The sequence below is a fragment of the Electrophorus electricus genome, chromosome 8 (assembly GCF_013358815.1).
Source record: "Electrophorus electricus isolate fEleEle1 chromosome 8, fEleEle1.pri, whole genome shotgun sequence".
NCBI lineage: Eukaryota > Metazoa > Chordata > Actinopteri > Gymnotiformes > Gymnotidae > Electrophorus > Electrophorus electricus.
In genome coordinates, this window is record NC_049542.1 from 789,159 (window position 1) to 804,158 (window position 15,000).

Sequence of the window (15,000 nt, forward strand, 5' to 3'; positions counted from 1 at the left end):
ACACACTGTACACAACCACAAACACACTACACACACCCGTAAACTCACTACACACACAAACTCACACACACACATACAATCATGCTCATATACCATACAACCGTGTTTGCACATTTTGTTGATATTTGTGTATTTATTGTCCTGTCAAACTAGGCCTGGACTTCCTGTTGATTACAGCATTCACTTCCTGAGATCTGTCAGGAAGACAGAACGTTTCTGTGCTCTGCACTGACACACTGCTCTCTGTTGTTGTCTCTTCTTCTGAATGTGACCTTTGTGTGCGTGTATATGTATCCTTGCGTGTGGTCATGTGTGTTGTTGGGGCCGTTGGTGTTGATGCATGTGCGTGTACGTATGCGTTTACGCGCGGATGCAGCCGAACTGCTGGTGGGATGTGGACATGCAAACATGCCGGCCGTGTGAGTGCAGCCCTCGGGGCTCCATGTCGGAGCGCTGTGACGTGGAGGGCAGGTGTGTGTGCAGGCCGGGCTTTGTGGGCCGCAGGTGCGACCTGCCGCGCTCCAGCCTCGGCCGCAGGGAGACACAACGGCCCATCCAACGCGTGCCCCTCCACCAGGTCCAGAGATGGGGCAGCAGAGGGGGCTGCCCCCGCGGAGCCTACCCCGTCCCAACGGGGGTAAACGAACGGCATGCACGCGTGTGTGTGTGTGTGTGTGTCCTGCTAATATATATAACATGCACTTACATTTTCATTTGAGTTCTCCTCGGGAATTTTCATGACGGCACTGACTGGCCCACTGTGGTGCACGGACCATGACTCACACTCCATCTACAGGGGAAGCTCTGAACTTGGGACAAACATTTACTTTTGCCATCAGCCCCTCTGTTGCACGTGCACCTCCAGGGCAATCTACCGCTCAACTGTGATGCTTACGCTTACATATCCTCAAGCATGCTGGGAATGGTGAATGAGCACAAGTGTGTAGGGAATGAGCACAGGTGTGTAGGGAATGAGCACAGGTGTGCAGGTGTGTAGGGAATGAGCACAGGTGTATGGTGAATGAACACAGGTGTGTAGGGAATGAGCACAGGTGTGTAGGGAATGAGCACAGCTGTGCAGGTGTGTAGGGAATGAGCACAGGTGTGTAGGGAATGAGCACAGGTGTATGGAATGAGCACAGGTGTGTGGTGAATGAACACAGGTGTGTGGTGAAGGAACACAGGTGTGTGGTGAAGGAACACAGGTGTGTAGAGAATGAACACATGTGTAGGGAATGAGCAAATGTGTGTGGTGAATGACCACAGGTGTGCAGGTGTGTAGGGAATGAGCACAGGTGTATGGTGAATGAACACAGGTGTGTAGGGAATGAGCACAGGTGTTCAGGGAATGAGCACAGGTGTGTGGTGAATGAACACAGTTGTATGGTGAATGAACACAGGTGTGTAGGGAATGAGCACAGGTGTGTAGGGAATGAGCACAGGTGTGCAGGTGTGTAGGGAATGAGCACACGTGTGTAGGGAATGAGCACAGGTGTGTGGTGAATGAGCACAGGTGTGTGGTGAATGAACACAGGTGTGTGGTGAATGAGCACAGGTGTGTAGAGAATAAACACGTGTGTAGGGAATGAACACAGGTGTATGGAATGAGCACAGGTGTGTGGTGAATGAACACAGGTGTGTGGTGAAGGAACACAGGTGTGTAGAGAATGAACACATGTGTAGGGAATGAGCAAATGTGTGTGGTGAATGACCACAGGTGTGTAGGGAATGACCACAGGTGTGTAGGGAATGAGCACAGGTGTGCAGGTGTGTAGGGAATGAGCACAGGTGTGTAGGGAATGAGCACAGGTGGGTAGGGAATGAGCACAGGTGTGTAGGGAATGAGCACAGGTGTGCAGGTGTGTAGGGAATGAGCACAGGTGTGTAGGGAATGAGCACAGGTGGGTAGGGAATGAGCACAGGTGTGTGGTGAATGAACACAGGTGTGTGGTGAATGAGCGCAGGTGTGTAGAGAATGAACACGTGTGTAGGGAATGAACACAGGTGTATGGAATGAGCACAGGTGTGTGGTGAATGAACAGAGGTGTGTGGTGAAGGAACACATGTGTAGGGAATGAGCAAATGTGTGTGGTGAATGACCACAGGTGTGTAGGGAATGAGCACAGGTGTGTAGGGAATGAGCACAGGTTTGTAGGGAATGAGCACAGGTGTGTAGGGAATGAACACAGGTGTGTAGGGAATGAACACAGGTGTGTGGTGAATGGAAAAACAGCTATGAATGAAAAACATTTCCACTCCTAACTGAATTTGAAGGTGCGTGTGGAGGGGAGTATGGAAGTGTGTGGGGAGTTGTGTGTAGAGGTGTGTATGAATGTATGTGAAAGTGTGTGTGAACTGTGTATAGGTATATGTGTATAGGTGTATGTGTAAAGGTGTATGTGTAAAGGTGTATGTGTAAAGGTGTATGTGTAAAGGTGTATGTGTATAGGTGTATGTGTAAAGGTGTATGTGTATAGGTATATGTGTAAAGGTGTATGTGTATAGGTATATGTGTAAAGGTGTATGTGTATAGGTGTATGTGTAAAGGTGTATGTGTAAAGGTGTATGTGTATAGGTATATGTGTAAAGGTGTATGTGTATAGGTGGGTGTATGTAAGAGCATGTGAAGGTGGGTAGAGGTGTCTGTATATAGATGTGTGAAAATGTGAGTATGTGTGGGAGTCTGTGAAGGTGTTTGTGAAAGTGTGTGGAAGCGCTCGTCACTATGGCGACAGTTTTAGACAGGTTTAATTTCTTTATCTGTCAGTTTGTCAAGAAGCTGAGAAAAAAGTTAATACAACATTGGAAATCAAAGTCTGCAGTGTGTGTATGTGTGTGTGTGTGTGTGTGTGTGTGTGTGTGTGTGTCTGTGTGTGTGTGTGTGATTGAATAAGTTTTGTGAAAAATAACTCAACTGAATTGTTTTGCATGGTTCTCTGTTGTCTGTGTGTGCTGTAACCATTACCTCTATGGTTCGGTTTGGGCCTGGTGTGTTCCTGCTGTCGGACCGGCCCTGACCTCCTTAACCCAAAGCTCTGGATGGAAATGCTAACAGCGTTAGCCTCATTAGCATTAACCTCATCTGGAACACTCACACTGGCGGATCAACTCCGTGTCCTGCTGCCTCTGTGTCCTTGACCTCAGCATCCTTTGTTTGTTTGTCTGCAGCCAGAGACCCACATGCAGGCAGGGCGCGGCTGTGTGCCCTGCCACTGTAACTCGTTTGGCTCCAAGTCCTTCGACTGCAACGAGAGCGGTCGGTGTCTCTGCCAGCCGGGTGTTGCGGGGCTGAAGTGCGATCGCTGTGCTCATGGACACTTTAACTTCCAGGAGGGAGGATGCACGCGTAAGAGCTCCGTCACCGCCACCCCTGAACCTTCTGATCTAAACTCTGCAGGGTTGTGGAGATCCAGGAGCTTGGACCAGTTTGGACTGGTCATTTAATAATGAGGCTTAAAGTAACTGGCAAATATCGAGAAATTCTAGAAGTTCTACTCTTATGGGCATGATTTCACAGTTTTATCATTTAAAAAAGTAGAAGTAGGTTTGTGACAGTCTGGAATGTAGATACACACACACACACACACACACACACACATAATGCAGAGTGTGTTATAGGTGTTAGCCCAGTGCAGTTTTCAGGGTTACGTCAGTTTGTAGATATGTTGTGCCTATTATACAGACACAACACACACACACACACACACACACACACACACACACACACACACACACACACACACACACATACACACACACACACACACGAACAGCCCTGACCCTAATGATGGGGGATGCAGAGAGGCAGATGAGGACTCAATGTAAAGGTGAAGCTTGTGACATTTACAACAGGTGCACACACCTGAGCGTGCAATTAATCTCAATCTCTCTCTCTCTCTGTCCCACACACACACACACACACACACACACACACACACACACACACACACACAACGTCCCCTCCCCACAGCCTGTCAGTGTTCTCATGTAGAGGATAACTGTGACTCCACCACAGGCCAGTGCATCTGCCCCCCCAACACTGTGGGGGACAGGTGTGACAAGTGTGCCCCCCACCACTGGGGGCATGACATCAGCATTGGATGCAAGGTAGACCTCCTCCTCTCTCTCTCTCTCTCCATCAAGGCGAGGCAGCTTTAATGCCCAGACTGTGTAGTACAATATTGGAAAAGGAAAATATAATTGAACAAGTACTAATAACTGGAAAAATCTACACAGCAAAAGCAACAGTAACATTATAATTATAGTAATTATAATGATTATTATTATTATTACATATCAATAGCAATGTACAGGCTATTAAAACATGCTAATAATATAAAAATAACACCAGTAGCACTGGACAGGTTAGTACTGTCTCTCTCTCTCTCTCCCTCTCCCCCCCCTCGTCCACAGATGTGTGACTGTCATAAGCTGGGCTCTGTAAAACAGCAGTGTAACGTGAACACAGGCTGCTGTATGTGTCAGGAGCGCTTCACTGGTGAAAAGTGCACCGAGTGTAAGCTTGGCTACCGCGACTTCCCACAATGCATTGCCTGTGACTGTGTGCTTGCTGGCTCCACCCCCGACACGTGTGACGCAGAGGTCGGCACCTGCGCCTGCGCAAGCCGCACTGGGCAGTGCTCCTGCAAGGTGACCAATCAGAGCGCTCCATTTTGTGCATTTTCTTTTACCTTCTCCAATCAGACCCCCCGTTTAATTCTACTAGACTTGCTCTACCCACTAGCATACATGCCATTCAACCAGCAAAAGGTACAGTTGTGTGAATGTGTCGATATATGTGTGTATGTGTTTGTGTGTTCTATCCAGGGAGTGAGGTGTATATACATATACATATATAGATATAGATTTAGAGATAGATATATATGTGTGTGTGTGTGTGTGTGTGTGTGTGTGTTGTGTCTAGGCTAACATCCAGGGAGTGAGGTATATATATATATATATATATATATATGTGTGTGTGTGTGTGTGTGTGTGTGTGTGTGTGTGTGTGTGTGTGTGTGTTGTGTCTAGGCTAACATCCAGGGAGTGAGGTGTGGCTCCTGTACATCTGGTTCCTTTGGTCTGATAGCAAGTAACCCGTTGGGCTGCAGCCGCTGTTACTGTTTCAGCCTCAGTACAGTGTGTACTGAGGCCCAGGGCCTCATCCGCATGAGGGTGAGTAACACACACACACACTCACACACACACACACACACACTCACACACATACATACATATACATACATACACACACACACACACACACACACACACACACACACACACACACACAACACATTCTTCTCCATCATCTCTGCTGTCCCACTCCAGGCCGGCTGCCCCAGAGAGAGGCAGAGAGTAATTGAGATGTTAAAGATTGAGGTTTATAATTTGGAGAGCAAGGGAGAGAGTCAAGGAGAGCGAAAAGGAGGTAGAGTAAGGGAAGATGAGAAAGAGAGGAAGAGAGGGGAGGAGGGAGGGAGAGAGGGAGGGAGGGCTAGAAAGCGATAAGATATTGCACTCTCACTTGTTTGTTTTTAATAAGGATTTTCTGGAAGATCCACTCCCATCCCCCCCAAACTCCCATCAGCCTCTTGTGTGTCCATGGAGACGCGCGCAGCCGAGCCGTACTGAAGGACACTCGCGAATAAGCCAGAATCAGCAAACAACTTCAATAAATGCCGCAGCCCAAAAGTTCGTCTAAGTTTGTTTGCTGGGAGGATGGAGGAGAGAGAGAGAGAGAGAGAGAGAGAGAGAGATGGGTGAAGTGGGTCGAGTGGGTTTAGTTCATTTGTGAGAAAGCGAGAGATTTTCTCTGAGCCAGTGAGTCGTAAGATTGCATGTTGACTTGGAGAGCAGGGTTTATCCCCCTGGGAGCCCCAACGTCTGCTGCGCCTCCCCCCGGTGCGTATGCAAACGCGCTGAGCCAATTGGAATTTTTACTCCGACAATTAAAGGATTTCTGGGAGCCTTGACATGCCAAATGTTTGGCGTGTGAATGCAGGGGATTTGGAAAAGCCTCAGAGAAGTCTCAGAGGACTTTCGGAATGTTGAGGAATGTTGACATGGATGGGAGTTCTTCACACCCCCCAAAAAATATGGAGTGCCAACGAGTGAGGCTGGATAATGAAAGACAGCTAGTATGTAGACACCTCCCAGTCATGCCTCGTTGGACATCCCACTCTGAGACAGTGGACTATGGAGGGACCCCCACCCCCACCCCATTTCGAAGGCTTTCAACAAGGATTTTGAAGTTTGTCTCGGGGAACTTGTCATAAGAATGTTTGCGAGGACACATACTGATGCTGGACGAGAGGTCCTGTCTCCCCGGGTCGACAGCGAGGTGTGGCTCATCGCTCCGGAGAACGTGTTTCTACAGCTCCAGACTCTGCCAGCCGTGGGATGGTTTGCGTACTCTGTGGTCCTGCTCCGAGGGTCTGCGTGGTCTAGCGCTTCAGGGCTCTGCTGCTCTGGTTCTTAAATGCTCCTGTTTCACAGTAACATCATTGGATGGAAATTGCACAAACTGACTGGCAAGGGTGGCGTCCTATGACAGTGCCACTTAATGCCACTGAGCTCTTCAGTACGAGCCCAGTACTGCCACTTTGGAACACATGGTTTACATTATAATTAGGAGGGATGCCCACATACTTTGGTCATATAGTTATATTTCGGAGGGATGTCCACATACTTTTGAACACCACAGCTTTTACTGTTGACCTAATTATCATTATTGGTGTTTAATGTCTGTCTAAATGTAATATAGTATTGGACTCATTAGGACTGAATTACAAAAGAAAGCCAATTTGTTAAAATGATACGTTGATAATTTGTTAATTTACCTAATTTGTGCTCCAAAGTGGACATAAAATGTATTTGTAAGATTTCACCATGTACAGGAAGCGCTTTTGTTCTTGCTCTCTTGTAGCTGACTCTTACTCCAGAGCAGACGGTGCTGCCCCTAGTAGACAGAGCCAACGTGATGGCGACAACCGTGGGCGTGACCTTCCAGCACCCGGAGATCCTGGCCAACGCCGAGCACGTCCAGCAGGAGCTGGCTGAGCCGTACTACTGGCGTCTGCCGCGGCAGTTCCGAGGCTCCATGGTTTGATCCGCTCATCATCTCCGTACCTCAGTCGTTCCTCGCGTTCAGTGTCTGTCTGCCCCTCTGATCCACCGCCAATAATGTTTGTGGAAAACGCTCGGCATCCGCTTCCTTGGCGAAATTCATCCTAGCAAAGGAACTCTAACCCCAAACAGTGTTTTCCTGACTTATATCTTTATTTTTAGTAATACTGGAGAACGTCACACATAAGACATGTTTTAGTTAATGGATCGATTGCTTTGATTGATTTGTGACAGATCACGGCATACGGGGGAAAGCTTAAATATGCCGTCTACTATGAGGCCCGCGACGAGTTAGGCCACACCTCCTACGAGCCACAAGTTATCATTAGGGGTGGGCCCAACAGGGACAAGGTCATGGTCCGCCACATGCCAGTGCCGCAGATTGGCCAGCTGACACGTCATGAGATTGACATGACAGAGGTGAGCCAATCACACTGGGGAGCTGACGTTTTGTTCCTGCCCTTAGCCTACTCCCCCAGGAAACACCAGCATGCTGTGGGATTTGACAGCATACACACACACACCAACTATAGCGATATTCCAGTGAGAGATGATAGGCTACTGTGCAACCAGTTATATTTATGATAAAATAGATGCATCATTGAACACACAGAGGCCAGCTTCCAGGTCTGGCTAAGTTGTTATTTGTTTTTGTTGTTGTTGTTGTTGTTGTTTTGCAGCATGAGTGGAGACACCTTGACAACAGCGCGATGAGCAGGGAGAACTTCATGGACGTCCTCTTCCGTGTTGACTACGTGCTCATCCGTGCGTCCCATGGTAACATGATGAGACACAGCAGGTATTCTCATGCGCATTACACACACCTTACACATAACCCTTACACACCTGAGGGGCACCTGACTCACACCTATACAAAGTATTCATCTAATGTAGATTATGTCATGATTTTAAAAAGAGGTGTAGTAATCCTGATGGGCACTAGAAGGCTTTTATTTGGGAGGGTTTTGTCTTTTCTTTTTCCAAATGGGAGCAATGAGAACTCTTATTATTAGCTCTGAGATCTCTGACTGGTGAGACCCAACGAGAACTAATGTATCAGCTCTGAGATCTCTGACTGGTGAGACCCAACGAGATGTCCTGTATCAGCTCTGAGATCTCTGACTGGTGAGACCCAATGAGAACTCTTGTTATTAGCTCTGAGATCTCTGACTGGTGAGATCCAACGGAAACTCCTGTATCAGCTCTGACTAGTCAGATCCATCTGCCCAAGTTCTCACTATTCACCAAGTGCCAGACTGGAATGAAACCAAACTGAAAGTGCTAGAGATTTAAGATTTGTTTTGTTTGTGTTTGGTTTCTTTTTTTAGTTTTTTAACAAGGCCAGACAAAGCACAGACACACGCGCGCGCACACACACACACACACACACACACACACACAGAAGAAAATGCCTGCTCTGTTCAAATGTCTCTTCTAATCCGGCTTTGTTCCGGTTTTCTCTGGAAACGCGCAGGATTTCAGAGATCTCTCTGGAGGTGGCGGAGGAGGGTGGGCCGTCAGCGGAGAGCGAGAGAGCCTATCAGATCGAGAAGTGCGTGTGTCCCACCGGCTACTCGGGACTGTCCTGTGAGGTGACGCAAAACACACCTTCCTGCACCGCACGCCACTACATCAGCCCTGCAGGGCAGCTACTGGGAGGGCGGAGAGAAAGGATGGGTGGAGGGAGAGGTGGAGGCATGAAGCAGCGCAGGAAGGGGGCGCGCCAGCAGATGGAGCCCGGGCAGAGGAGGAGGGGGCGACGTAACTGTGAGACAGCAACCCTGATCATCATTCCGGGGGCCATCCCAACTCTGACGGGATGCACAGCAATCATCGCGTTCAGGAACTTCACGTCTGTAACTTCACGACGTATTTCACAGGGTGGATCACACACTGGCGACTTTTCCAGAACTTGACATGATGAAACACTACTCATCCAGCATTCTGAGCGCACTAGACACGGAGCTGTCACTGGCTCACTAATGCTCTAACGCCTGCCGGCAAGTTTCACACGTTGCCAGGTTGCCCACCTTGGCTGGCTAAGTCCAACTGCTGCACTGCCGTCTGATAATCAAGTCTGATTGTTAATAAAGACAAACATTTAGGAATAAGGTAATTAACCATTCATTTGCAAAAGTTTTTCGTGGGTTTTTTTCGGTCAGGGTATCGGGGTTTGCCATGTTTTTTCAAACCATCATGAAATTCTGAAACGGTAAATAGAATTGTCACGAGGACACGTGATTGGTTGAAAAGACGGCAGTCGTCTGCCACTCCCCTTCAAGGGAGACAGCCTTTGTGTCAGGAGTGCACACACCCCACCCACCTGGACGGCCATCTCTTACACGGAACACAGGGCCAGCGTATCAGGCGCTCCTGTGGACCTCCACTGTCGTTACACTGAAGCCTGTGTGTGTGTGTGTGTGTGCGCGCGTGTGTCTCCATCTCTGTGTGAGTCTCAGTGTGTATGCGATGTTCAGTTTCAGCTTGGCTTGGGCGACAGGGAGACAGATGGCGTTTCCTGGGAAACGCCTCGTAGTTAAAAAAGTATTTTTAAACAGGCGTTTAGCAAGTTCTCCATGAACAGATGGAGCGCTAAATGGGTCCGATTAATTTGGAGAAGGATACAGGAAGACACAAAGAGAAAGAGACAGGTAGAGTGATACAGAGAGAAAGCCAGGAGAGAGTGATACAGAGAGAGGGAGAGGGGGAGAGACAGGTAGAGTGATACAGAAAGACCAGGAAAGACTGTTTGAGTGTGGATGCATAAATGTGTGTGTGTGTGTGTGTGTGTGTGTGTGTGTGTGTGTGTGTGTGTGTGTGTGTGTGTGTGTGTGTGTGTGTGTGTGTGTGTGTGTGTGTGTGTGTGTGTGTTCCAGGAGTGTGCGGCCGGGTTCTACAGGCTGTGGGTTAGAGCGGGCAGTGATGTGTCGGGCATTGGCAGCTGTGTGCAGTGCCAGTGCCATGGACACAGCAACACCTGCGACCCCGAGACTGGCGTCTGCCAGGTGAGACCCCCTCTTATTGACCGAGCACTCCCCCAGCTCCCCTGATTGGACCACAGCCTGAGGGTGCTGCTCTCTGATTGGAGCTCTCTTAACGTCAACAAGGATCAGATTAAAGGCATTACATGGAGCAGTGCCTTCGTTAGCATGTGTGCTAATAACAATATCATTTGCATTTCACGGTATTTTTGCTAATTGAAAACGGTGTGTGAGCACAGTGGGTAATTTGGTTAATTAAAAAATGAATGAAGGTTTTTGAGTGACATACACCAGCTATGCCCATCTTACACACCATGTTGCGCACACTCTCCTCCGTTCCCCCTCTTTCTCTTCTCCGCTCTTCTCCGCTCTTCTCCGCTCTTCTCCTCCTCTCTGTCGTATTGTCACGGTGGTATTTTGTGCTGTAAGTGTGTTGTTACCCATGATTCTCTCCTGCAGAACTGTCAGCACCACACTGAAGGCGAAAAGTGTGAGAAATGTTTGGCGGGATTTTACGGAGTGATACGTGGTTACCCTGACGACTGTAAACGCTGCGCATGTCCTCTGACCAGCCTTGAGAACAAGTGTGTGAACCTACACACACACACACGTACATTTTCTCACCTGAAGTGTGGAGTGATTGTCACTGTCTTCCCATCCAGTTTCAGCCCCACCTGTGAGGCAGACGGCTTTAGTGATTACCGCTGCACCGCCTGTCCTGAAGGATATGAGGGAAAGCACTGTGAGAGGTTAGGGTACACCCCCACAACTACACCCAACACCCCCACAACTGCACCTCATCAACTACACCCTACACCCCCACAACTGCACCTCATCAACTACACCCCACAGCCCCACAACTGCACCATCAACTACACCCTACACCCCTTGAAATACACCATCAACTACACCCTACATCCCCACTACTCAACTACACCCTACATCCCCTCAACACCTCAACTACACCACACACCTCCACAGCTACACCTCAACTATAACCTACACCCCCTCTACTACACCTCATAACTACACCTCAACTACACCCCACACCTCAACTACACCCTACACCCCTACAGCTACACCTCAACTACACCCTACACCACCTCAACTACACACAACATTCCCACACCCTCTCAATTACACCTCCATTACACCGCTACACCTCATTAACTGCACCCTACACCCCTACAGCTACACCTCAACTACACACAACATTCCCACACCCTCTCAATTACACCTCCATTACACCGCTACACCTCATTAACTGCACCCTACACCCCTACAGCTACACCTCAACTACACACAACATTCCCACACCCTCTCAATTACACCTCCATTACACCGCTACACCTCATTAACTGCACCCTACACCCCTACAGCTACACCTCAACTACACACAACATTCCCACACCCTCTCAATTACACCTCCATTACACCGCTACACCTCATTAACTGCACCCTACACCCCTACAGCTACACCTCAACTACACACAACATTCCCACACCCTCTCAATTACACCTCCATTACACCGCTACACCTCATTAACTACACCTACCTCATCACCTACCCCCGCACCATGTCAACAGGGCACTGGGTGAACTGGTACTGTGGATGATGTCTTAACTACCATTACACATCCTGCTGTCACTGCCCTGGTCTTACATGTGAGATGCATATGTGTGTATGAACTCTGACCTCACACTGCACCGACCCATTCCTCCTCCCTCCCTGCAGGTGTGCATCAGGTTTCCATGGTAACCCCCAGGTGGTGGGTGGGCATTGCGAGGAGTGTAAGTGTGATCCAGTGGGGGCGTGGCCTGTTCCGTGCGATGCACACACGGGCCAGTGCCAGTGTCGTGCAGGTGCCACTGGCCCACAGTGCAACCACTGCATGGAGAAGCATGTGTGTGGACCAACTGGCATTGTGTGTATGTATAAGTGTGTTACTAACACACACACACACACACTCATACACACACTCACACTCACACACACACACACACACTCACATTAAGAAACGAGTGCGATTTTTGACAAATATTCTGACGTCATGGATTAACAGGTAAACTGAGAGGTTGTTTCTCTTTTCACGTTCAGAGTCCTTCAGTTTTGTGTTGATCTTAAAAAGTAAAACTGAGTGATTGGATCATTTTCAGGGTGTAGAGGTTTCAGGGTGGATGAATCTGGGTGGAATAGTATCTGGGTGTAGAGGTTTCAAGGATGAGATGTTTCAGGGTGGATACCATAATTCCAGTCCAACAGCCCCAGTATGCAATGCAGAACTATAACAAACATTTAACAGAACATACAACATTATGAAAATTATTTGTATTTTTAAAAAATTCTTAAAATGATTTTTGTTGTTGTAATTTGTTATTCTTTTGCCCTCCGACACCTTCCTGTTGAAAATAGATGATCTTTGAAGTACTGTGTGTGTATATAAGTACGTATGATCGATTAGTGATATAGCTGTCTATTATAGATGGGAATGTGTGTGCATAACTGTGTATGTGTGAGGGTTTGAATGTGTGTGCGCATGTATGCGTGTGTTGTGTTCGATAAATTTCACCCCATTTCATCATGGTGCATTGTTCTGTCACCACATGTATTCTGCTCTCTGGCGCGCACGCACACACACACACACACACACACACACACACACACACACACACACACACACACACACACACACACACACACACACACACACTCACACTCACACCGTGATCTGCTTTTATGTTTTTAAATCATATACTCAGTTCTAATCAGTTAACAAATCATAGTGTGTAATTGTTGTGTTTATGCTGTTTACACCTGTTTGGAAACCTGTTCTACTGAGGTCTAACTAAATACACACATTAACACCATCATCATGGCATTAGCAGTGTGACCCGAACACCTATAGCTTCAGAGTCATGTCACCCTACTCTGATTGTGTTGTTGATCTTTTTTTTCTGATTCGATTCGTACTTGTCTGTTTGCATCACTGCTGAGGTGTTTATTCAACCTTTTGCTTTGTTCTTCACAAAGTTCTTCACAAAATGCTGAAGGTCAGAGAGACAGAGACCCGTCACCCGTCTGTCTGCTGGCTCTCTCTCTTCATTACCTGTGTGTCTGCCGGTTCTCACCCTTTTCTTCACCCGTCTGTCTGCCGGTTCTCACCCTCTTCTTCACCCGTCTGTCTGCCGGTTCTCACCCTCTTCTTCACCCGTCTGTCTGCCGGTTCTCTCTCTCTTCTTCATCCGTCTGTCTGCCGGTTCTCACCCTCTTCTTCACCCGTCTGTCTGCCGGTTCTCACCCTCTTCTTCACCCGTCTGTCTGCCGGTTCTCTCTCTCTTCTTCACCCGTCTGTCTGCCGGTTCTCTCTCTCTTCTTCATCCGTCTGTCTGCCGGTTCTCACCCTCTTCTTCACCCATCTGTCTGCCGGTTCTCACCCTCTTCTTCACCCGTCTGTCTGCCGGTTCTCTCTCTCTTCTTCACCCGTCTGTCTGCCGGTTCTCTCTCTCTTCTTCATCCGTCTGTCTGCCGGTTCTCACCCTCTTCTTCACCCGTCTGTCTGCCGGTTCTCACCCTCTTCTTCACCCGTCTGTCTGCCGGTTCTCTCTCTCTTCTTCACCCGTCTGTCTGCCGGTTCTCTCTCTCTTCTTCACCCGTCTGTCTGCTGGTTCTCACCCTCTTCTTCACCCGTCTGTCTGCCGGTTCTCACCCTCTTCTTCACCCGTCTGTCTGCCGGTTCTCACCCTCTTCTTCACCCGTCTGTCTGCCGGTTCTCTCTCTCTTCTTCACCAGTCTGTCTGCCGGTTCTCACCCTCTTCTTCACCCGTCTGTCTGCCAGTTCTCTCTCTCTTCTTCACCAGTCTGTCTGCCGGTTCTCACCCTCTTCTTCACCCGTCTGTCTGCCGGTTCTCACCCTCTTCTTCACCCGTCTGTCTGCCGGTTCTCACCCTCTTCTTCACCCGTCTGTCTGCCGGTTCTCTTTTCTCATCTTTCTGTCCCTTTCTTTTGTCTCATTCCCAGCACACTTAGAACAGTGAGCCAGTGAATGGAGGGAGGGAGGGAGGGAGGGAGAGAGAGAGGGAGAGAAAGGGAGGCAGGGGGAGGGAGCAAGAGAGAGACACTCTTCCCGGAGGACACACTGAGAAAGTCATTCATCCATTTTGTGTTTAACCTGGTCATACACACACACGTACCGTCACACATCTCCAGTGTCTGCTTGTGCGGTGTAACATTTTTTTGTTGTTGTTTTGATCAATAACCCTTTACCTTTAACCCCAATTGCACGTGTGAACTTTGCAAGTGGAAGGTGACGTCCCAACGGAAAAGTATGCATGTGATTGGCTAGCAGTGTGTGGAACATACATACATACATAAAATATGAGCATACTCTTACAAATGTAATAACAGAATTCTAATGTGTACCTTTGTGTGTGTGTGTGTGTGTGTTCCAGCCTGTGATGATGACTGTGTGGGACTCCTCATTAGAGACATGGACCGCCTGCTGCATCTGATCACTAGTGCCAATCTCACACTGCCCCTCCCCCCACCGTACAGAGTGCTCTACCGCTTTGAGAACATGACTGAGGAACTAAAGGTATGTTTGAGTGCGAGTGTGTGTTTCAGTGTGTGTCTACCTCGTGTCTGCCATCATAGTTCCAGCGTTCTACCTTCTGCTAACTTGTTTGAAAGTTTTGCGTGTATGTGAATATGTGCAAATTATGTATATCTGTGTGTAGGGGGGAGAGAGAGAGAGAGAGAGAGAGAGAGAGAGAGAGAGAGAGAGAGAGAAAGAGAGAGTGTGTGTGTACCTTCTGCAGACATAACTATTATTTATACCAGTGACTGTTATAATATACTGTAATGCTACATACGCACACACACACACACACACAC

At 48.4% G+C, this 15,000-nt stretch overlaps 1 protein-coding gene across 1 annotated transcript in view; it reads left to right on the top strand.

The window, feature by feature from the left end:
- The window catches only part of LOC113568518 (laminin subunit alpha-2-like), a 51,405-nt gene that overhangs the window by 9,155 nt on the left and 27,250 nt on the right, over nucleotides 1-15,000 (top strand). The window contains exons 5-18 of the mRNA XM_035528985.1: nucleotides 377-637; nucleotides 3,169-3,346; nucleotides 3,971-4,107; nucleotides 4,414-4,650; nucleotides 5,032-5,175; nucleotides 6,929-7,105; nucleotides 7,363-7,548; nucleotides 7,809-7,927; nucleotides 8,603-8,720; nucleotides 10,005-10,133; nucleotides 10,569-10,693; nucleotides 10,772-10,858; nucleotides 11,845-11,900; nucleotides 14,559-14,701. Of these exons, the coding sequence (XP_035384878.1) occupies nucleotides 377-637; nucleotides 3,169-3,346; nucleotides 3,971-4,107; nucleotides 4,414-4,650; nucleotides 5,032-5,175; nucleotides 6,929-7,105; nucleotides 7,363-7,548; nucleotides 7,809-7,927; nucleotides 8,603-8,720; nucleotides 10,005-10,133; nucleotides 10,569-10,693; nucleotides 10,772-10,858; nucleotides 11,845-11,900; nucleotides 14,559-14,701 (2,097 nt within the window). The remainder of the gene's footprint in view (nucleotides 1-376; nucleotides 638-3,168; nucleotides 3,347-3,970; nucleotides 4,108-4,413; nucleotides 4,651-5,031; nucleotides 5,176-6,928; nucleotides 7,106-7,362; nucleotides 7,549-7,808; nucleotides 7,928-8,602; nucleotides 8,721-10,004; nucleotides 10,134-10,568; nucleotides 10,694-10,771; nucleotides 10,859-11,844; nucleotides 11,901-14,558; nucleotides 14,702-15,000) is intronic.